The 24,483-nt window shown below is 34.0% G+C and overlaps 2 protein-coding genes across 2 annotated transcripts in view; one reads left to right on the top strand and one right to left on the bottom strand.

The window, feature by feature from the left end:
- The window catches only part of LOC145328908 (uncharacterized), a 33,885-nt gene extending 21,135 nt beyond the window's left edge, over window positions 1–12,750 (top strand). Inside the window, exons 13-17 of the mRNA XM_080172852.1 lie at window positions 7,604–7,693; window positions 9,922–9,976; window positions 11,368–11,440; window positions 11,753–11,898; window positions 12,662–12,750. Of these exons, the coding sequence (XP_080028978.1) occupies window positions 7,604–7,693; window positions 9,922–9,976; window positions 11,368–11,440; window positions 11,753–11,891 (357 nt within the window). The 3' untranslated portion in view covers window positions 11,892–11,898; window positions 12,662–12,750. The remainder of the gene's footprint in view (window positions 1–7,603; window positions 7,694–9,921; window positions 9,977–11,367; window positions 11,441–11,752; window positions 11,899–12,661) is intronic.
- Window positions 12,751–19,720: 6,970 nt separating this feature from the next.
- On the bottom strand, window positions 19,721–22,025 carry LOC145328907 (uncharacterized protein SYNPCC7002_A0175-like). Its single transcript, XM_080172851.1, has 6 exons — window positions 21,733–22,025; window positions 21,463–21,542; window positions 21,132–21,237; window positions 20,771–20,851; window positions 20,263–20,339; window positions 19,721–19,883 (listed from the first exon to the last, which is right to left on the bottom strand). The coding sequence occupies exons 1-6, from the start codon at window positions 21,769–21,771 to the stop codon at window positions 19,775–19,777; spliced, it is 492 nt and encodes a 163-aa protein (XP_080028977.1). The 5' UTR covers window positions 21,772–22,025; the 3' UTR covers window positions 19,721–19,774.
- Window positions 22,026–24,483: the final 2,458 nt, after the last annotated feature.

Genomic DNA, 24,483 nt, shown 5'->3' with positions numbered 1-24,483 from the left:
AGGTAGCGGTTTGTCAAACTACCTTTTCCTGTAAAACACAAACCAGTTAACGAAAATTTGAAAGAGACTACATTCTCTTACAAAGACGAATAGAGACCTCTTGTCAAGTTCTTCTGAGTGAAGAGTAGGTACAAGGTACAAACATCGCTAACTTTGCAAAACATTCATACTATTGAGTTGTTACGCTTGCAATCCTATATATAAAGTAGTAAGCTTTTTTTCATTGTAGCAAGGGATCTCGCTAACTGCTGATACGATATGGTCCTCCGCTTCAGTGAGGCTTTTTATAATTCCTGGGATGGTTTTAGGCTGCTTTCTTTTTATAAAAAAAAAGACTGGGTATGGTTTTAGGCTATTTTTCTGCTCTCATATATCGCTTCGAATATAGAGCCACTAGGTGCTAGGGGCGCAGCCGCTATAACGTTATAAAACAATAAAAATTGAAATGTTAGAGCTTCCCTTTAATAACTTTTTATTATTATTTATGTTCTAGATATATTTGCTCTTTAGTTCTTTGATATGTATTTTTTGACGTAAAACAAGAATTCATGAATATTGCATTTTGTTTTGTGGGTTATACTGAAAAATCGTGCAAAGTGTCGTATTATAGACAATTTTCTATAAATTATACAATTAATAGCAGTTTTTTTTTGGCCAAAGCCTTCGGCCCCTAAGGGTTTTCCCCCAAGTGCCCAGTAGAGCAAAGAACCCCACGCTCCGTTTTTAAATGCATTGGAAGTTTTTCGTGTGATTGTGTTAACTGTAAGTAAGATTAGGTTAAATTGGTTACAGGGTAGGGTTACGTCTTTTTTCTTAGATGTCCATTTAATTAAGATTAGTTTTCATTTACCGGACTTAGTAGCAGTAAGAACAATTTTAAACGTCTTTAAACATGACATTCAAGCTTCATATTTATTGTGTGTTATTGTAAAACAGTTGTTCGCTGATACGTATTTTGAAAATTAAAAAGATTAATCTCAGTTTTGTTAACCCCATTAGGAAGCAATACGATACATGTTTTTTTTGCCCTACGTAAAATCTTAATATACTGTACTATTCACATACAAGTAAACCAAATATTTTTAAAGAAAATTATATACTAGTCATAAATAAAAGTGACTAAAATGACCAATATGACGCAAAGAAATATAAACTTATTAACAACCAAAAACTTTTAAATATTATATTTATAAAGATTTAATTTGTTTTATTTTAAATTCCTTTTAATTTCATTTATTTTTGATTAAAGCAATGTATAAAAATAATTAATTGTACACCCTTAATCCTGAAATTATTGAATTTTTATCACTTCGACTAAAGAAAAATGTTTAAAAAACATTTAATAAGTTTTTTACTATGATACTTTTAGAGAGGTAATTTAAAAAAATAATTACCCCCTCTAAGGCGCCCCCCACTAATTCCTATTTTAAAAAATGAAGGAGATTTTTCTGTTTTTTGGGGGGGTTGGAGGTGTTTCTCCCCCTAAGAAAATAGCCTAAAACCACCACAGGACCAGTAGGTATATTCCCTGAAGAGTAGAATCCGATCGGTTTTGTGGTTACCGAGATCTTAAGGGACGGACAGAGAGACGGACAGACATCATTCTACTTTGTATTATAGACTAGCGGCTTTGCCCCTAGCCTCTAGGGGCTTTGCCCCAAGAGGTGATAAAAAAAATATGGCGAAAATCGTAAAGGACCATGGAAATCTCCTTCAAAAAAAAAAAAATGGGGGGGGGATTTTTTGGTTTTTGGGGGGTTGGGGGTGTCCCACCCCCCAAAAAATAGCTTAAAACCACCACAGGACCAATAGGTAGATACCCTGAAGAGTAGAATCCGATCGGTTCAGTGGTTACCGAGATCTTAAGGGACAGACAGACAGACGGACAGACAGACAGACAAAAAACGTTTACTACTTTATATAATAGGATAGTACCCAAAATTTATGGACTCATTATTTTTTATAAGTTGGAAGAAAAATTTTGGGACTATAATTAATTTTTGATTGATTGGTTCATTATATAAGGTTAGGTGATTGCCCCACAGGGTTAGAGCCCCCCGCAGGGGCTAGAAATAGGAGAAAAGCTACTGTGAAAAATACGAAAAATCGCCCCATAAGACGCGATGTTACGAAAGGGGCTATACCCAAAAAAGGTGTCCAAATTTATTAACCAATAATTTAAGTAAGTAATAATTTGTTAAATAGGGATGTGTACCAATTTTTGGCTCAATGCCTTAGCCCTTAAAATCCGTAGCTTCTATAAACGTGTCTAGCGGCTGCGCCCATAACATCTAGAGAGTGGCAAGAAAAACCTTCCTAAAAAGAAAAGAATAGCCTTAAACCATCACAGGACCCGTGTTAAGCTAAAAAGTTGAACCTCATCAGTTCAGTGGTTATTAAAATCTTAAGCTAAAGACAAAAAACCTTATTACTTTATATCAATTATATAAATGTAAAGTCCATTACAAAATAATTTAACTTTCTGTAATAAAAAAATTGTATTTACTGTACATTTTAGGAGCAGTATCATTCTTGTTCTTATTTAAAAATACGTATACATACATAGTTTACGATAATCTAATATCATATATTAAACTAGCGGCTTCGCCCCTAGCCTCTAGGGGCTTTGCCCCAAGAGGTGATAAAAAAATTAAGGCGAAATTCGTTAGGACCAAGGAAATCTTCAGAAAAAAAAAAAAAAAAAAAATTGGGGGGGGGGGATTTTTTTGTTTTTGGGGGGTTTGAGTTTCCCACCTCCCAAGAAAATAGCTTAAAACCACCACAGGACCAATAGGTATATACCCTGAAGAGTAGAATCCGATCGGTTCAGTGGTTACCGAGATCTTAAGGGACAGACAGACAGACGGACAGACGGTCAGACGGACAGACGGACAGACAGACATCGTTCTACTTTGTATTATAGATTACATCAAAAATACATCCACGCATCTATAAGCAAACTTATAATATAGAGAATTTATCTATTTAAAGAGAACCCAGTAAAAGTGTCTGACTATGACGTCAGAAAAAATTAACAATTAACCAATGAGAGACCGCTATATATTTTACCATTGGTCAATTACAGTGAATACTGGCTTCTCATTGGTTAATTGTTATTTTTTTCTGACGTCATAGTTCGACACTTTTACGAGGTTCATTTAAAGATTTTGAATACCTCAAACCTAAAATTAGATTTGTACTATAAGAAAAAGGATATAGCATATCTAGATGGTCCAACTGACCCCATTTTTCCTCAAAATTAAAAAGGGAATTTTTGCAGACAGAAACTTTTGTTTACATTTTGTTATATACGTGGTATGGGCGACAAATTTTAAGACGAATTTATTCGACGATATCATTATAAATCTAACTGTATTAAAAGATTTTTTTGGTCATATGCTTCACCTTATACGAGAGAAGAACTTTTTACATGAATTAATTTACCTATGAAAAGCTTAATCCTTAGATGATTTACAACTGGCTCATAATGCAAACGAAATGAAAAATATGCCCTTACGTACCAAAATCTGTAAAATGTTTCAACCAATGAGATCTCTTGAATGTTTTGCCAGTATTCTCCTATTGGCTCATTTAGACAACATGTCTCTTGAGTAACTCTATTTACAAGAGTAAAAGATTCATTTGAAAACTATGACTTGACGTGGTACATAATCTTTTGCATTATAAACAAAACAAGTATCATCATGTGCATAAATAGCGGAGAAATAACAAGCTTATTCCCAAAACAAAATTAATTCGAAAAAAATCACGAAACCTATACGTGATTTTCAGCTGTCGTTGGAGGGCAACGCTTTGAAAAATTTACAACCTTTTTATCTGCACTCAAAATATTATTTTAGATTTAATTCGCTTGTTGGCTATACCTTATTCCTGTATCAGAACCAAATCATAAGGGAATAGTTATTTCTCGCATCGTATTATAAACGGCTTTCCGCGGATATAGAATGCCTTTGGCACCTCGGGGCTAAAAAAACTAGTTTTAATCTTATGATTGTACATTTTTATATTCGTAGAAAGCTGGATATAATACGATGCTAGACATAGTTTTTTCGTATGGATGAGAACCGGTTCCTATCCACCGGATTAGAATGAATACGAGAAATAACCTCGGGGATAAAAAAAACTAGTTTTAATCTTATAATTGTACATTTTTATATTCGTAGAAAGCTGGATATAATACGATGCTAGACATAGTTTTTTCGTATGGATGAGAACCGGTTCCTATCCACCGGATTCGAATGAATACGAGAAATATAATTACCTGTTTACAAGCATTGCCAATAAATCACAAAATATGACTATTAGACATTATCAAGGGCACGTTTTAGGCTTAACAAAGGGTTGAGGGGGTTGGGAGTCACCCCCTTGTATATATGGCTCTTAAAATCTCACCTACCCCCTACTCCTTTTACTATTTTTTAGAGGCCTGGCGCTATGTAGCCAGTAGAGATAGAGGTATAAAATATTGTACATGTATTTCAAGGCCCCTAAAGTAAATTTTTGGGTCAGCAGAAGAATTAAATTCGAAAAAGAGTATTTTGAGTAACAGGTCTAATCAATACCAACATCATAATTAGATCAATTAAAAATTGATCCTTTCTTCCCTAATTTCCGAAGTTGTACAACAGATAACCCAACTATTGCAAAAGCTATTTTTAGCTACTCTGGTCAAAGGGAAAAGCGATACAATCTATACATTGAAAATTAAAAATTTAGATTTTTTTGAAGTTTGAAGCTTTTTTAGCTAGTAGTAAAAATTGAGATAGGTTGAGGGTGCTATGTACACAATCGGACACTAAGATATAGCTGACCTATAATTATGTTGTAGCTGTGCTACAAAGAGCAATACGTATCATACAAAAGAATGAACAAAATATTTACACAAATTTTCCAACAAATAAAAGTACAATATTTTTTGTTTGCTAAAAACGTGATTTTAGATGTTTAGTGGCGCAGTCACTCTATAGATAGGGTAAAGACTTATGTAAATCCTTAAAATAGAGTTACTTACATATGCACTAATGTGCAAAATCGTAAAAGCACAACTAAGTGTTACATAAACTTACTAGTGGCTGCGCACCTAACATCTAGGGGCTCTGCATTTTAAGAGATAAGATGAGGGCAGAAAATACTATAAAATCATCTTAAGGCTGAAATATAAAAATTAAATAGTTTAAAACCATCTTTTGGTTAAAACCCTAAGCTTCACCCAAAAAGACCTTTAAACTTTATATAATAGGTTTTAATAGTTATTTCTCGCATCGTATTATAAACGGCTTTCCGCGGATATAGAATGTACAATTATGAGATTAAAACTAGTTTTTTTAGCCCCGAGGTGACGAAGTCACCGGCTAAAAAAACTAGTTTTAATCTTATGATTGTACATTTCTATATTCGTAGAAAGCTGGATATAATACGATGCTAGACATAGTTTTTTCGTATGGATGAGAACCGGTTCCATCCATACGAAAAAAACTATGTCTAGTATCGTATTATATCCAGCTTTCTACGAATATAAAAATGTACAATCATAAGATTAAAACCAGTTTTTTAGCCCCGAGGTGCCGAAGGCAGGGGCTAAAAAACTGGTTTTAATCTTATAATTGTACAATTACATTCTATATCCGCGGAAAGCCGTTTATAATACTATGCGAGAAATAATTATTAAAAGATTTTTTATATAATGATTTACTGTACTTTTTTGTCCATGTTTTTTGTGCTGCTTATGGAAATAATCGTCTTTGTTATCCTTTTATATTATGACGTGCATTCTTCATTGGTTTAAAATACAAATAGTATTTTTACTTTTTTTATATTTCCTTTTTTACGTGTATGATCAAAACATGTATTTTGTTACGTATTAGCATATACGGTATTATTGGACCCTAGGGTAATTAAAATGGGGGAGGGGGGCGACCATTTTCAAATTTAGATTAGTTTTTAAAAAGTAAAAATAAATGAGTGGAGGAGAGAGTCTTTTTCTGTTGGAAGGGTGGTGGTAAACTCCACAAAAACGGTTATAAACCTTCCATGAACCTATAACAAGCTTCTCTGTTAAGTGGTTAAGTTGCCTAACAATTGAAACAAAGTACAAACACGCTGTAACTTCCTTCATGTTAAAGGTTTCAAATCAAGACAAAAATATAAACATAATTCCTTTTTCTAAAACTTGTAATTAAGGAATTACTAAAACTTGTTTGATGTAATTAGTGTCTGCGCCTCTAGATTCCTCTAAAAATATGTGTAAGCTTTCCCAGGACCTATAAGAAGCTACACTGTAAATGAGAATCATATTCGTTAAACGGTGAGCAAAATCCTTCGTTACACAGACAGACACGCACAGAAACATCATTATCTATAATACAAAGTAGAACGATGTTTGTCTGTTTGTGTGTGTGTTTGTATGGTGGGTTATTTTTTTTCTAGGGGTCGTATTTTAAAATAGGGGTGTTATATCTTACATCAAATAGCCTGAAACCATTCCTTTAACATTGTAAATTTTCCCTCCAGTTGTATATGAGACCTTAGAGATCATACAGATAGACTTACAGGCATGCTGTCACTTTAATAAGCAAGGTTGAAACATATATGTAATTATTATCAATCTATAATGCAAAGTAGAAGGATGTCTGTCTGTTTGTCTGTTTGTTTGTCTGTGTGTCTGTTTGTCTGTGTGTCTGTTTGTTTGTTTGTAGAGAAGGATCTCGCTAACCGCTGAACCGATCGGGTTCTCCTTTACAGGGTAGCTTCTCATAGGTCCCGGTAAGGTTTATAACTATTTTCTTGGGGGAAGTGACACCCCCAACCCCCCCAAAAATGAAAAATACCCCCCCCCCCCCGACAAAACAAAAAAAATTTCTTTTAAAACTAAAATCAAAATAGTGGGGGCGAATCCGCTAGTGTATTTATAAGATATTATCTAATAATTATATGTTCTCTATGACCAATACGTAATAAACCTAATCAGGAATAATTTTTGCGTTAAATCAGTAACAAGTAATTATTGTCGATATATTTAAAGATGTTATCTAATAATTGTATGTTCTCTATAAACCAATGCGTAATTTCCTAATTAGAAATAATTTTAGCATTAAATCAGTAATCTTAAGGGATAAGACAATTGGATATAAATATATGTAAATAACATAATACAAAAATAATTATTTTGTAGAATTGATTTATTGGTGAAACATTATAGATACTTTAAATTTAAACCATTTAATCAAGATTTAGAAAAAGTCCCCAAAGTTTTTAAATTGCAAGCCAGGGACCTAATTCAATAATGGCCGAAATGCTTTTCATCCCCAATGATGATAAACAAATTTAACCCTTCTGTAACAACAAATTTATAGTTGATAAGTTTGCAAACTGCCAATTTAAACAATAGACAAAAGTTTTTAAGGATTTATAAAACTTTGGGTTCCAGTACAATTTAAAGTCCAATGTCCTCCTCCCCCCTGAATTAAGTACACTGGATATTTTTTTTTTTTTTGGGGTGGGGGGTGAAAACCAGTTACACTCTACATTTCTGTTATCTTTTGTTCTTTATTTCTCTCTGATTTGTCATTCTTGTTTTTTTTAGGTTCTGGAAAGTATACCCTGGGACAAAGTGAACATTGAAGTTTTGACCATAGAAAGCAATCATATGGGGGAAGTTTTCCCCGGTTCCCAGGTTATTATCTTTCTATTTTTGAATTTACATTTCTATTAATTTGTGAATAAATCTATAGTATAGATGTGTAACCAGACAACTTCCTGGATCCCAATATTGGGGACATTTTTCAAGAAAAGATCAAACCTTCTTAATTAATTAAAATCTTGAAGATGGACAAAATATTGATTATAGTTTTTGTTGGAGCATGTAAATACCTTTCTATAGACACCTTAGCCAGATTTCTAGCTCAATCCTAGACGATTTGGCACAAAAAGGAACTCAAAAAGATTGAGCCACCTGCCTGATTTTTGACGGGTTCGTCTTCTTTATGTCAAATTGTCTGGTTAAAGTGTCTAAAGAACTTTATTTACATGCCCCATCAAAAACTCTAAACAATATGAGGTCTATCTCTAAGATTTCAAGTACTTAAGACGGTTGAAATTGTGAGAAATTTTTTTTACACCGTGTGTTTATGTATAGAACTAACTATCGATCTATCAATCCATCTTTTCCAAAATTGTATCTATCTATCATTAAAGATTCTAACTAATAATTAGGGTTGGGCCGGATATCCGGTGTGGCCGGGTATCCGGCCATTTTCAATATCCGGCCGGATACCGGATATTGAAACTATCCGGCCGGATATCCGGCTCTATAATTTTTTATACTTTACACCAAAAATCTCTGCTTTTTAAAATCTTAATTGGCTATAATTTTCTTATTATTGAAGCTAGAAGAACATTTTTTCTGAATAAGTTTAACTTTATGTAAATTTATATAAGATTTCTGAAAAAAAATTTTTTTACTACTTTAATATCTGGTAATTTGGCCTGTTATCCGGCCGGATATCCGGTAATTTGGCATTTGAAATCAGCCGGATATCCGGTATCCGGTATCCGGCCAAAAAAGTATCCGGCCCAACCCTACTAATAATATATATTTACATTGAAATACCTATAAATATTTACTTTCTGAGTAATTCTTTTTTTAAATTTTTTCTTTCTAATTTTTGTAATTAATTCTTTTGAAATGTTTGACATATTTGTTTCTAACTAAAATATGAATCATCTTCTATTTATAAAATATATTCCATATATCTTCTATTTATCTATAATACAAAGTAGAACGATGTCTGTCTGTCTGTTTGTTTGTAAAATATCTCGATCCAGTTCTCTTTTACAGGGTAGCTTCTCATAGGTCCCGGGAAGGTTTATAACTAATTTCACACCCCCAACCCCCCCCCAAAAAAAATTTTTTTTTTTCTTTTTTAAAGCTAAAATAAAATAGATGGGTCGACTAACCCCCCCTCCGAAGAAATTTTTTTTTTAAATTTTTCTTTTAAATCTAAAATACGAAAATTTGGTTTTATCAAACCTCTTGGGGCGCAGCCCCTAGAGGCTAGGGGCGCAGCCGCTAGTAAAATATATTCCATAGGAACGAATACAAAATCAGAAAGAAATATTTAATAAAAAGTTATGCTTCCAATTTTTCTACCAGTTAGAAAATTGTTACATCATTAATACTCGTTACATTTGAGCATACTGTATCTTATGCTTTAAATAAGTGGCGTGTGGTACAGCAGTGTATGGGGGGGGGGGTTGTCAAGTACCCCCTTAAAAGTTAAATTGGGAAAAACCTACTTTCCGTTTTTTACCTCATGATGGTTTCACACCTTCTGGAGAATCACTGTGCACTCTTAAAAAATCTTAATATAGAATTATGTGTTCTATAAAAACCCTAGTCATTATATCTCATTAGAACTAATGGTTTAGCCTCATAATAGTAGAAATCAATGAAAGTTTTACCAAAAATGGAAGCGTGGAAGAAAATAGCTTAAAAACATTACAGGGCCAGTATCTATATTTCTATCTTTTTCGCTCACTTTTTTTCGTCATAATCTAGATATGAAATAATTATACTTATGAATGATGAATAGTTATTTACCGCAACGTATTACAGAGCTTTCCGCTGTTATTAAAATGGAAAAATTTTAAAATTAATTCAGTTTTGTAAGCTCCGAAGGGCCGAAGTTCCGGGCTAAAAAAACAATTATCAATTTTATGATTTTTATTACGTCGCAATACTCGTGGAAAATTGTTTCTATACGTGATTTTTCATTACGGTTCAGAACTGGTTCTAATGTAGCTGATATTAATCGGTTTCTAAGCCAGAATGGTTAATTAATTTTCAAAAATAATTAGAAAAATAAAATTATTTTCTTTATTCATATATTTTCTTTCTTTCAGATTGGACTGAGAGAGTTTTTGGAAGAAAAGGGATATGTTCTTGCTTATACAGTAGGTATGTTCAAATGTAGAGGGGGGGGGGGAAGTAAAAAATCAGCCACGTGACGTCATAAAAATGAGGGATTATCCATCTTTTTGGGGGGGTTTTCTTTCCCACTTCTCCTCTCATCTCCCTCATTTTTATGACGTCACGTGGCTGATTTTTGAGTGACTTGCTCCCCACTACTGTAAAAATGGATTTATTCTTGCTTGAATCTTACACTAGATTTTTATGCTCTCTAATAAAGTAAAACACGTAGCGGGCTAAAATAACGATTCTTTCCACCCCCTCCCCCTAATACTGGATGAATGAACTGACCTATAAAAGAGTTCCATGTTAGCAATCTAAATTGATGACAATTTTTCCCTTGTAATATATAATATCCATGTATATTCTACATCCATTTGTGAACAATACTGTCATCATAGTTGTAAAGTACCTTCTCCATAACTATGTTATGTCTGTTTGAAACTCTTCGACAATAATCAAGGAAAAAGAAGAAGATGAAAATTAGGATAATCTACAAACCTTTCTTTTAACCATTTATTACTGAAGATAGAATACACAAACAAGTATCTGGGGAGATATAATTTTACAAACACATCTTTATTTGTTCCATTTGACAATTTATTTGCTGTAAATATAATTTTACTTGTAAGGAAAGAAAATTAAGAAACATTCTATATCTAGAAACATTATTTTACACAATGTACAATAAGCCCCCCCCCCCCCATTAACATCCTAGAGGGGCACTTCCTAATAAAAAATTAATTTGTTTAGGTAGATAAAAATGAAGGGAGGAGGAAAATATGTAGGGTCCAATAACGCCTACAGGCATTTTACCTCTATTTCTGGAAACCTAATAAATACCTCTTGCACATTCTATTATTAAATTCATGCATACCAATATTTTTGGTCGTGCATTGTAGCAGAAATTTTGTTGTTAAATAGCCTATTTTTGACTTATTATCTATAACCATGTGTTATACTAGCGGCTACGCCCCTAGAGGCACCAAATTAGAGTGGGTAAAGTAGACTCCCACCCTCCACTTAAAATTTTAGTTTAAAATGAAAGGTTAAATACAAATTTTTTGGGAGGGTTAATTTTTTTCCAGGGGTAATTTCTCTTTTGATGGTGGTGGTACCCTCCCCCAAAGGCTTACCAGTTACTATGTAAAGCGAGATCCTTCGGTATAGACAGACAGATGGACATTCTATTACTTTTATAAAAGGATATTATTGCTTTAATTAAAGATAACATATGAGGATTTAAAATTCTCTGCAAAATAGCATAAAACCTACCAACACTTCACTTAAATTTATCATTCTTTCACAATAGCTTTGAATTTAGTTTGCTGTTTTATAAAATATTTTTCTCCATATTCTTGTGATTTTATTGTTTTCAGATATTGATGACGTTTTCATAAAGAAAGAACTGTATGAAGGAAAATATAAACCTGATCCAAAGATGATTAAAAAGTAAGTTTCAAATATTTTTTAGCATGCAAAGTGTATTTTACAAGTTTGGCTTGCCACAAATATATACCTCTTTTAAGAATCGTGTAGAAAGGGGGGAGGTATCTACCATCTGGCAAAATTAAATTTTATAATACCGTTGTCCTATTCGTTGACTTGTATTGGACTTTGATTGGTTTGTTTATAAAGTTTAGTGTCCAATTGGTGTTTCATCTTAATCTTCAGGCAATTTTGTTTATCATCAATGAATATCAATTTATCGGGCATTGTCTTATCCCTTTAGGTACCTGTGCAGTTACTCATATTTTACTTTAGATTTGAGCTAGAATACGGGTCCCGGTGTATCTGGGATACAGATGCCACTAAGGTTCAATTCTACAGAGTGGTCACCGAGGCGCTCAGAAATAAAGTTCTGTCCTCCCTGGCACTGGAGAAACAGATGGAATTTATGTAAAATTTAGGTAATATACTATGATTTCAGTAGACCCCTTAGAAAACAAGGAAGACAACATCCATAAAAGCAAAGGTAAAAATCAGAGGAAGGACAAAGGAACATCAATACCTAAAGAGTGTTGGAACTTATAAATTTATTTATATGAATTGTTGCAAAATTGTTAAGTACAAGATACAGTCTAAATATATATTTACATTTTTAGGTCTTGATTTTAGAGATGCTTTGCTTATTCAATACCTATATTTGCGACAACTTTTGTTTAATAGAATCTTTAAATTTTTAACATTTACAAAACTGGCCTGCCTCATGGCTTTAAGATCCATGTCAGATCTATTGGGAATAAATGTCTATAAATAAGCTCAAGTTTTCCAAATGATAAGTGTTTGAAACTCGTATCATTATATATACCTTAATTTCACAGTAATTATTTTTTTTTAAATCAGATAAATAGGATAATTTTAACACACAAAATTGTTAAAAGCACAAATATACATTGGTACGCTTTACAATCATACCTTACTGCAAATTTTGAAATCAATAGGACAATTCTAAATTATCCAAACCAACAAACAGACAGACCAACGGACAGGCCATTATAATAAAAAAATGGCGCTTTTCTCTCTTTTATTACTTTGTGAGTCTTTTTTTCAGTTTTTTTTCTTATTTTATTAAATATTTTTTGTACTTCATTACTTCAATTTTCTAACTGATCATAATTTTAAATTTGAAAAGAGATAAAAAATTATTTTTTTTTATGATATTTGTTTTAGGTTTGTAATTGAGCTTCCACGCAGAAACTAAACCATATTAAATTTATACTGTTATGTTTTTTTAATAAATAAATATTGTTGACAACTTATATCCTACTTTTTTAAAGGGGTTTATACTTTACCTTTAGAAAAATAATTTTGCCTATAAATTGTGCAGCAATTTCGAAGCCCTTTTTGGCCGTGTCTACGTCGCGAATCCACCTTCATCTGCAACAGCAACAACATCAGCACCAGCAGAAGAAGCCAAGAGCCAATACCTACAATCTCCCACTCAACCAGCAATTCAGCGTCACAAATGCTTCCAGTGGCTTTTTTTTCTAACATCCAAGACAATGTGGGTCACACCACAGCTGAATCGAGTTTTTAGTTCACCTGACAAAGAATAAGACACCACCAGCTGGTCTTATTCGGCTTCTTCTACTCATAGCTGGCATCGAGCAGAACCCAGGTCCCTGGATCTGCCCAGTATGTTCCAAGAATCTTATATCGTATGCTGTAGAATGCTGTAAATGCAAAAAATGGCTCCACATCAAATGTTCTCAACTAAAATCATCCAATGAGAGAAAAAAATATCCCAACTGGATTGGACCATGCTGCATGTTCACCCCCCCTCGACACATCCCCCGCCCCTCCCCACCTCCCCCTCGCCCTCATCGATATCAACGCCACCCCCGCCCCCGTTCTTCCCCCCTTGGTAACCCTCCCCCACAACAACATCACTCTCCCCCCAACAACAACCCCCCCCCCCCCCAAAACACCCCCCCGATTCAAAACAACACTGGCTCCCACCTGAAAGTGCTTCAATATAACATCAATGGTATTAACAACAAGATTGATGAACTCTTAAACTACATGGAGAAAATAAAGATACTTATTGGCGCACTTCAAGAAACAAAACTCACTGGTAAATCGAAGCTCAAGAAGACACCAAACTACACCCTCATAAGGAAGGACAGAGGTACCAACAAAGGAGGTGGATTGGCGTTCCTTATTCATAAAGACGTCAATTTTAATTTAGTACCTATGCCTCCCAGCCATGAAAGAGATCAACACTTGGAATCTTTAACCATCAGACTACCAAGTAAAGACAACAACAATCTCTTCATCAGAAATATATATATACCACCACAAAGCAGTTGCCAACAAAACTACAATCCTCCAATTAACAACCTGTTTGATAACCTTGGCCCTTCATCGCTAATACTAGGTGATTTCAATGCTCATCATGAGCTGTGGCATACTGAAGCTACTGCTGATATCAGAGGTAGACTCTTAGTTGACTCAATATCCAGCCTGGATTTTGGCGTCATCAACGAAGATCAACCAACAAGAGTACACAGTAATTCATCAACTGCTCCTGATATTAGTATAGCGTCTTCTAACCTGATACCAACCACCAACTGGTAAACAGAAACTAAAATGAGCTCTGATCATATCCCAATCATCATAACCATCTCAGCCGAACTCTCTAAAACCAACACTCAACACAACGCCTACATTAACTTCAATAAAGCAGACTGGCCAAAGTTCAAGGACTTTACAGAAAAGATTTTTTCAAAAGCCAAGGAGGTCAAAGATGTTCATTCAGCAGAAAGATTCTTCCGTATTACAGTTCTAAATGCGGCCAGAAAATTTATCCCAGCCGGAAGAATCCCAAAGACCTTCAATGCCCTCCCAACAGAAGCTGCCAGATTAATAGATGAACGAGATGACATTAGAAAAACTAATCCTGCTGATGATAGAATCCCTGATCACGGCTGGACCCTCAGATGTCAAAACTTTATTTTAGTGTTTGGCCAAAATGACTTAGCAATTGTATCTGTAAGTACGTCTAATAACACCCTTTGCTATTTTTAAAATCCTAGAAAATTTTTTTTGCAAGAAAATTGCATAAATTCGCAACCTTTTTTAGAACCACTACATAACTCGAGTTTTAAAACTTTTTATATAAAATCCTTTTTACAAAAAATATCAATAATTACTTAAAATTAAACCTGAAAGAAAAAAAATCTCATTACACGTGTTAATTTGCATGTTTTAGGTCTTTTTTTGAGGAAAGTATAACTTCCACATTTTTGACAATAATATATTTTTTTAACATTTCAAAGTAAAATATAATAAAACCTAAACGATTTTTCTTGAATTATCAGTTGAAAATTTCATCAAACATGCAATTTAAGTGATGAAAATTTAATAAAATCATTTTTTGAATGTTTAGAATTACCAATTTTCTACATTTAAAACAAAATGTTAACAAAATTTAAAAACATTCTAATATATAACTTTAAAAATCAATAACATTTTATAAAATGATGTTTTAAAAAATAAATCATTAAAAGGTATTAAAATGCATTTTAAGTTGCTTAAAATTAAAACGAGAATATCTTTTTACACTTTATTCTTTGTAATAGAGATTAATCGTCATTTGCTGAAAATGAAACATTTAATAAACTAATTGAATCTTTTTGTGACCATGTTTAAACTTTTTAATTTTTACACTAAGGTGTTTTTTAATGAAAATCTTTGTTGAATTTTCTTTTGCGACAAATAAAGAAAGGGAATTTTTTACTATTTCTAGGTTATCTTATGTAATTTAAACTATATAATATGAAATAATTTTTAATTGTCTTTCTTTTGAGCCACAAAACACTGTAAAATGTAACATATATGCAAAAATAACAATTTTTTTAATGAATATTATAATATCCTTATATGACATTGCGTCAGAGCTTATTCTTTAGATCAAATGTTCATGAAAAGTAGTCATAAACTTGGAGGGTTGCGCTATTTATTAGAATATTAAATAAACTTGAATGGTAAAAATATTAGCATAGCCTTTGTCAATTCAAATGCTTTAGGTATATTATTCGGAAAGTTAGTTAAAAAAGAGAGAATTTGCTGTGTATACTGTTGAAAGACTTTCAAAAATGTAAATTACAAAGCAATCCTAAAAGATCGGGTCGTAGGCGAGTCTTAGTCGGGGGTTTCCTGATAGCAAATATTGCGTTATTGGTACACAATGTAAAAAAAACATTTTAAAGAAATTCTTTAAATAAAACCCAACGTGTATTGGCAGTACAAACATCTTAATGCTAGCAGACATATGTTTATCAACATTTGCAGAAAACTATTTCCACAAGAAAAATTATTCAGGTTTCTACTTCACAATTTTAAATATTTCTTTCTGATAAAATGTTTGACATATATCGTATAATCATTTACCAAAAAAAATATTTTGATAATTAAGATTTCAGAGAAGATTAATCCTTTCAAAAAACTAAGACGACATTTTGCATCTTCTGTCATGACATTTTAGAAAAAATATAAAAAAACAAAATTTAGTATGAAAACTATTTTCATCGATTTTTCTGAAGGTATTGTCGTATTCTGTGGCTTTGTTATTATCATTTACTTATATCGAAAGTGCCAAACATTGTACCCTAACTTATTCATTTAATAAAAAACTAACCGTGTGATATGAACAAGAACATCAACACTTTAATTAATGAACACAGGAAGGAAAAATGGAAAGAACATCTATCCAATTGTCAAGCAGGATCAAAGAAACTGTGGAAAACCATCAAAAACCTAAATGATCAACCTGTACAACCTGATAACCACGGCATCAGTTTCAATAATAAAATTACCAATGACCCCAAGGAGATGGCTAATCATTTCAATATGCAGTACACACCACCATCAAATACAAAGCCCAACAAGGCCATTAGAAACATCTTAAGGCGGATGAAAAAGAAACCAAGTGATCCAAGGATCCTGTTCACCACCTCTCAAACTGCAGCTGCCATCAAAAAAGCCAAAAACTCCAAAGCTGCTGGACCAGATGGCATATCACCCATTATGCTTAAAAACTTGGGCCCAAATGGCATCAAGTTCATGACCATCATTTTCAACAAGTGTATCTTCACCTCCATCATCCCGAGCATTTGGAAAGTTGCAAGAATCATCCCCCTTCTAAAGCCAGGTAAACCCATAGACCAGGGAACAAGTTTTAGACCTGTTTCTCTCCTGTCGCCAGCAGCAAAGATCCTAGAAGCGCTTCTTTTACCATTCATCACTGCTTCAATCCACCTGGCCGACCACCAGCATGGCTTTAGAAAGGGACGCTCAACCACCACAGCACTCCGGAGCATACTAAACCACATAAATGTAGGACTGAACAGAAAAAAAGCCTGTACATAGAACAGTTTCAGTGGCCATTGACTTATCAAAAGCATTTGATACAGTAGACCATCGCCTTCTCCTCAATGACATAAACAACCTTCCACTGAATGGCCATGTAAAACGTTTTCTATGTTCTTACCTGAGAGGCCGCCAGACCTACGTGGTTTTCAGAAACTCTGAATCCACGTACAGAAAGGTTACACAGGGGGTACCACAAGGAGGGGTACTCTCCCCAATACTATTTAACCTTTACATGTCATCTATGCCCAGCCCACCAGGAAAGATTAATCTAGTTACCTATGCAGATGACGGAAACCTGCTTAATTCCGGCCCAACTGTTGAACCACTGGTCGAAGAATTGAATTCTTACCTGTCAGTACTCAACAACTGGTTTAAAAGCAGAAACCTGTTTATTTCACCTTCTAAATCTTCAACAACATTATTCACGACAGCTTCAAATGAAGTCAGCACCACCCTCGACATAATTATTGATGGTGAAACAGTCCCAACTGTCAATAAACCTAAGATCTTGGGCGTTACTTTTGACAACTTGCTTTCCTTCAGACAACACGCTACGGATATGAAAACAAAACTTCAAACCAAAAATAACGTGTTGAAAGCCCTGGCGGGCTCCACCTGGGGGAAAGAGAAGGAAGTTCTTGTCACAACATACAAGGCTATTGGACAATCAGTCCTCAACTACTGCTGTCCAATCGGGACACCTTCCCTAAGTGCCACCTCCTGGAAAGGTCTCCAGACAGCCCAGAATGCCGCGCTATGTGTCGCCACAGGCTGTCATTTAATGACAGATATAGACCATCTGCACCATGAAACTAAGATCATGAAAGTTAAGCCACATTGCGAGATGCTTAGTCAACAGTTCCTGCTGGCCACCCAGCAGCCAAATCACCCCAACAGAATCAATCTGTCTGACCCTCCACCTCCACGTCAAATGAAAAATACATTGGCCTCTTCATTTGGTGATAAAATCAAACAAATATTCTACCCAGATATGTCTCCAGAAACATACAAGAAACAGCTTAAATATGTCCATACAAGTTGTGTCCAGAATGAAATTTCAAGCATGGCAAATAACAAGGTCCTAAATGCCGCCCCCCCCAAAGATCTCAGACTCTGAAAAGGTCCTACCCAGAGAAACAAGATCCACCCTTGCTCAACTGAGATCTGGCTACAGCAACTACTTAAATAGTTACAAGGCCCGAATTAGCCAGAATCAACCTACACCCATCATAGACACCTGCCCTCAATGTAACGACGCATCTCACACAACTAATCACTTATTCAGCTGAAGGAACAATCCGACCACACTCAATGTCAGAGACCTTTGGTCTAAGCCACAGGAAGCAGCCAGATTTTTGAACCTGGCAAGAAATGACGATGATCCAGGCTGAGCTGAAAGGGCTAAAAGAAGAAGAAGCAACTATAAAAAAGGGGACAAATTTAAAACATTTTGCCAAAATATTCTGAATTATGTCTTATGAGAATAATGGACTATTAAGTAGGGGGGGGAAAGTCACTCAAAAATCAGCCACGTGACGTCATAAAAATGATTGAGATGAGAGGAGAAGTGGGAAAGAAAACCCCTAAAAAGGTGATGGATTATCCCTCATTTTTATGACGTCATGTGGCTGATTTTTGAGTGACTTCTCCCCCTACACTATTATGATGATATGACATCATTCAGGAATCTTCGGCCGAAAGTTTTTTTTTCAATTTTATCCCTTTTTTATAGGCACTATAAAGAGCAGCAATAAATTTCTTGATAAAAGAGAATATTTGGAAGGGAAGGGATAATGGACTGTAAATTGTACTGATCCTTAAAAACTTGTCCAAAATGTCGACAAGGATTTAAATCCATTGAAGTATTTCATTAGGACATATTCGTAATAAATCTTTGACAATTTCCCTTAAAGTATCTTGTTGATTACAAAACCCCTCCCTTTTATTAAAAAATATTAAATAAGAAAGGGATGTTTTTCGTTTGTTTTATTGTTTGTTTAATACTTTAGGTCAGATTAGGTAAGGTTATGTTTAGTACAGGGTAGTCTCACGACCCCTCCCTTTTATTTTCTATTTGTTTTCAAAAATGGAAGGTTTAATAGAAAAAGTAACATTGCAAGAATATTTTACAACTGAATTATTAATGTGTGCCAGGGAGTAAGGGAGGGGACAATGGATCAAATATTCAATTTTTAGGAGTCTCAGACTTTGGGGACTGGCTTAAAGGGAATGTGCAAGAATTTTGCAGTTTCTGACTGAGTTTGGGGACTTGCGCATAGAATGCCGCTACTCGTTATGTATGTTTCGAATATTGCAGACGGGGAGAAGGGATAAGGGAAGTGGGGGCAAGGGGAATAAACAGAATAAAAAGGGGCAGTCATATTCTTGCTAGCAGCTGGCCGGGTCTAATAATCTTTTAATATAAAAATCACACCAAAAAACCTCAATATATTTCATCAAAAACAAGTTGTGATTTCACTTTACATGATGCTATGGAAATCTATTATTCAATTAACAATCCCTTTATGATTTCCTACAAATTTATTGGATTTAACTGGATTTCATGCCCTTTCTTTGATAACTCTTATATTGAATTAATTGCTCATTGTCCCCTCCCTTACTCCCTGAATGTGTGCCCACTTTAAGTTAAATTTTAGAGGACTATAAAACAATTGTAAACCTCCTGAGAACACCACCTAAATAACTAAAGGATAATTACATCAAAATGAAGCGATTTTTTTTTAGATACTTTACGTCAATTTAAGACATTAGAATAGTGTAGTAGCTAAATTTTCATAGAAGCGAAAAGAAAACAGAAAGGACAAACAGACAGAGAGCAAGAAAAATACACGAATATTACATTTAAAGCTCAATATATTTCAAAATTTTCAACAATAAATCCACCAAAATTTATATAACACTATCAATAACATGAACAACGCCGTTGGAGGCCTTGATATCAGCTGCGACAACTTTTCCTGAGCCAGCTGCGGATGTAACGGTAACACCGTTGGAACTTCTGAAAAATAGAAATGTCTAGTTGAATTTAGATTTTTGGATTTAAGGCAGGCATCTCCAGAGATAAGGTAATGGACGATAAAACTGATGTACATCTCTAATTAACCGTTCTGTAGATTAAAACTATTGGTTGAAAAGTCTGGACTTTACTAGTTAGAAACCAACCAAATAAAACTAATAAAAGTGGCCAATGTTTTAAGCCAACAAATAAGATAACGTGGGTACTAGCCCTCATTGGATTTAGGCTATTTAATTAATCAATGCTATTTGAAGGGTAATTTTTTATAAATGAGAAATTAATTTAATTTTCTATAGTCTTATCACTGTCTCTTAGAGAACTTGTTATTTTGTGGCTGCTCTATAACTAAATAACTACACACCTGTTGACTGTCAAGGCATCACCACCAACAGTTGAAACATTGTTGTCACCCTTGGCCAAAGCATATGATGGCACTTTCTAAATATAAAAAACTAATATAATTTAATGATTTTAATGTCGGTATGAAAATTATCCCTTCGCGTATTATTCAAAGTTTTTAAACTTTCTGTCATTTTCAAGTTGCACGCATTTAAAGTAAACTTAGATCATAGTCGGTGTTATTGAAATGTTTAACAATATGGTTCTTCTTTACAGTGAAGATTCTTATATGTTCAAAGAATGTTTTTAACTCTTTTAGGGGAGGTTATCTCCACCTTCTTAAAAAAATAACCCCTTCAAATTGTTTTTAGTTTATTTTCAGAATTAAAATTAAAAAAAGAACAAGGTCGACTTACAACCCCACCTAGCCTCAAGGGACCCTAGAGGCTATTATTTTCAATCCATCAACTTCTAAAGCAAAGCACCCTAACAATATGGACGAAGCTGTAAGTATATCTGCTCAATCTAACCTGAGCAAGAACGTGTCTTAAGAGAACAGCTGTTAAAGCCTCTTTGTCCGCAAGAAGACCATTCAAAGTTTCAGCGGGAATCTAAAAAAATTATATTTAGAAACAAAGAAAATTGGAAACCCAAAGATGAATTAGTATTATTGTGAAAGGATAAAGGAAGCTAAAAAACTAATGGTATTGCAAATAAGGGAGGTTCACACAAACAACTAGATGTTTTTTTCCGATAAAAAGTGCTCAAAATGATAAGAAAAATCAATGACTAATCTAAGTTGACTAACTATATTATTTTGCTTATTTTCAAATTGTTATTCTACTTTTGTCATCAATTTTATGCAAATTTTGATTGTAATATAAAACTTACTTTAGCAAAAGCATCGTTGCTTGGAGCAAACACGGTGAAAGGACCGGGCTGTGTAAAAGTATCGGCCAAGCCAGCGGCCTGAACAGCTGCCAATAAAGTGCTCAAACTGAAAATAAGAAAAATATTAATTATAACAAAATTGATAAATAAGTATAATGAAATGTGTGTTAGCATATTATTTTTAGTATCATATTTGAAGATACTTATATGGGTCATATATTATATCATTGGAGGAGGGGGGGTATGGTTATTTAGCCAGCTTGGAGCATCACTTTATGAAAGTCAATGAAAAGCTGGTGCAACATCCAAGTAATAAATTATCGATTCTAACCTGGGAGTTTCTGTAAGAAGTTCAGCAAGATTCTTTTGTGGTTGTTTATACCATCTGTGGCCACCAAATACAGAAACGGTCTAAATATTAAATGTATAATCATGAACCTTCCTTTTCTAAAAAACATATATTATTCCCCAAAGGAATTGTGTTTTAAAAGACTTTAGAAACCAGTTTAAATAAGAAGACAATGTCTTATCCCTCCCTTAAAGCTTTAATCAAATGGTTGAATTTAAAGTTTTCAAATTGATGGTTTAATTTATATTTTACCTGCAAAAGAAAGATAGGTAGGATAACTTTCATCATCATTTTGAGTATGTTGGTTTTGTGGTAGATCTTCAGAAGTATTCAAGTCAATTGAACTAGGATAACTGATGAATTATATTTTCTTTCTTTCCATTTTATACCCTTGGACCTTCTTCATACTTCGTAAAATTTGCATTACAAGTTATTGGGAACTTTTATAACATGCTTAACTTGTGCCGGGTTTTGTAATGCGCCTATCAACCTATGTAAGCCAGAACCATTTTTTTTTTACTTCCCTTGTGAAGTGTTTTATAAAAAATGTTTAAACCATGAGTTTAGCTATCTTTTTTTTAGATGATAGAGGCTTCGCCCCTAGAAGCCTTTAGAGGCACTTAAGGTGGGATAAAGAAAAAACGAACCCCCCTCCCCCTTCCATTTTCAATTTATTTTTTCAAAAAATAAAGTAAAAATTTTTTTCTCCTTATTTGGAGGTTAAAATACCTTCCCCAAAAAGTTAAAAACCTTCATTAGACCTCTAGAAAGCTTCACTGAAAAGGAGAACCATATCAATCAGCGGTTAGCGAGATATTTGGCTACTGACAAAAAAGTTTAATTAACTGTTTTAAGAACCATCTAGCAATGTTTGAAATTAATAATTCTAATTCAATTCTAACATGCATAATTAATTATTAGAGTTATCTGTTACACACGGACGGACATACAGACCCCCAATTGCAGAAAATCTTCCCTGTATAAAAGGCTGGATGGTCGCAGTTTGCTAATAAAGTTAATAAATTGGTTTCAAATTGGCTTCTGTCAAATTTGGTTATTTTTTGTGAACATTTTGTTAACTTTTTGGTTATATATGCAGTTATATAAGATTTGAAAGTTGTACAGTATAATAGATATATTAATTGCTTGGAAGCTAAACCAGATTTTCATATCCTATTATATAAAGTAGTAAGCTTTTTTGTCTTTAGCGAAGGATCTTGCAAACCGCTGAACCAATATGGTTCTCCTTTACAGTGAAGCTTCCTGTAGGTCCAGGGAAGGGTTTTAATTATTTTTGGGTAGGGTATCTCTACCCTAACAATAAAAATGCCCCCCCCCCCCTAAAAAATATACATTTTTTACTTTTTTCTTTTCAGAACTCAAATTAAAAGAGGGACGGATCGACGTTTCTCCCTCCCACTTTAAGTGCCCCTAGAGGCTTCTGTGTGGCGTAGCCGCTAGTACTCTAATAAAGTGATACTCGCAGCTGGTTAAATTAGTGATCCCCCTAATCCAACCCCTTTACTAAATCCCCTATTCTCCTACTGGATAAATGAACTGACCTATACATGAGGTCCACATTATCGACCTAAAACGAAAAATTTTCCCTTGTCAATATATCCACGTATTGTATATCAATTACAATATACTTCTTTTCCTTGCGCGCCTCTCAGGGTGTTCTTATATTCTAGATAAATTCTATTGTTCTGTATTAGCAGGATTAAGATTTCATTTGAGCATTAACAGCTGGAACAATATTGAATATTTCCACAATTTTAAGTGAACACTGCAGCTTACAGGATAGCCTGATATCTAGTTGCCGAATGTGTACGCAGTTTCCTGGGTGTTTCCTCATCCTCGCTCAATATTTACTACTAGCTACAAATCTTCAAACTTCCCTTAAAAAAATCAAAATTTGAATGTGTAAACGATTTATACAATATACATTATAAATTTGAATTTTTTAAATTTTGATTTTTTTTTTTTAAGTTTGAAGCTTTTTTAGCTAGTAGTAAATATTGAGCTAGGATGAGGAAACACCCAGGAAACTGCGTACACATTCGGCAACTAGATATCAGGCTATCGCTTACAGACATCGGGTGTTAAGTCATTCCCAGCTTTTCAAAAAGCCGCATGGAGGATGGCTGAACGACACATTCATATGTTACATTATGAGAAATGCGTCGGTTTATAAGAAAATGTAACGCTATTGCCTTATTAACACGTTGAGAATTTGATAAAATTGTTACTTGTTACATCTTTCCATTTTCTTCCATAAAAATAACAACACACACGACGCACAGAACCGTTGACAAATTTTAAAAAATGTAGCTAATTTGTTAGTGTAGTTTAATTTAAAAAAATAACAACTTCTACATCGTATATGACGTCGTTAAATTGAAATAAATATGACGTGACTTTATGAAATGATGCAAGCAATATTATTTAAATAGGGATTTTACTTACAAAAAAATGTTTAATTTCTTTATACTCATCCGGTAATTTGCGTCAATAAAAAGGGAGGATTTGTAGGGGGGGAAATAGCCTTAAAAAAATAAAAAAGAGGAGGGGAAACTTGTGTGGGGGGGGGACACCAATTGGATGGGATGGGATGGGGGTGGTTATGAACAAAGCTAGGGCTGCGCAACACTTTCCCGCGTTTACCCCTGTTTTGTTATTGTTTTGCTAGTGTGGCATGGGTGTTGCGGGACCCAGTGTACACTATGCTAGCCACTACTAGCTACAAGTACACAGGTAGACGGTAGTCGTAGACAGTAGTATACACTCGTGACTCAACCAGCAAAATAACAACAACAAAATAGATTGTGATATAAAAATGAAAATTAAGAAACAGACAATACAACCTTAGATGTCAAATGTAATTTGTGTGAAGATTAAATCCATTAAAGAGCTTCGTTCAAAATCGCGATGGGGGAAAGGTAAATGGATTTAAAAACATTTATCTTTCTTTTGTTGCTATATTTTGAAAGGAGAATTCTAATC

This window comes from Acartia tonsa, chromosome 9, assembly GCF_053477335.1.
Source record: "Acartia tonsa isolate MP-2025a chromosome 9, ASM5347733v1, whole genome shotgun sequence".
NCBI classification, from domain to species: domain Eukaryota; kingdom Metazoa; phylum Arthropoda; class Copepoda; order Calanoida; family Acartiidae; genus Acartia; species Acartia tonsa.
The sequence above is the reverse complement of the archived record's forward strand: the minus strand, read 5'-3'. Positions and strand labels throughout refer to the sequence as shown.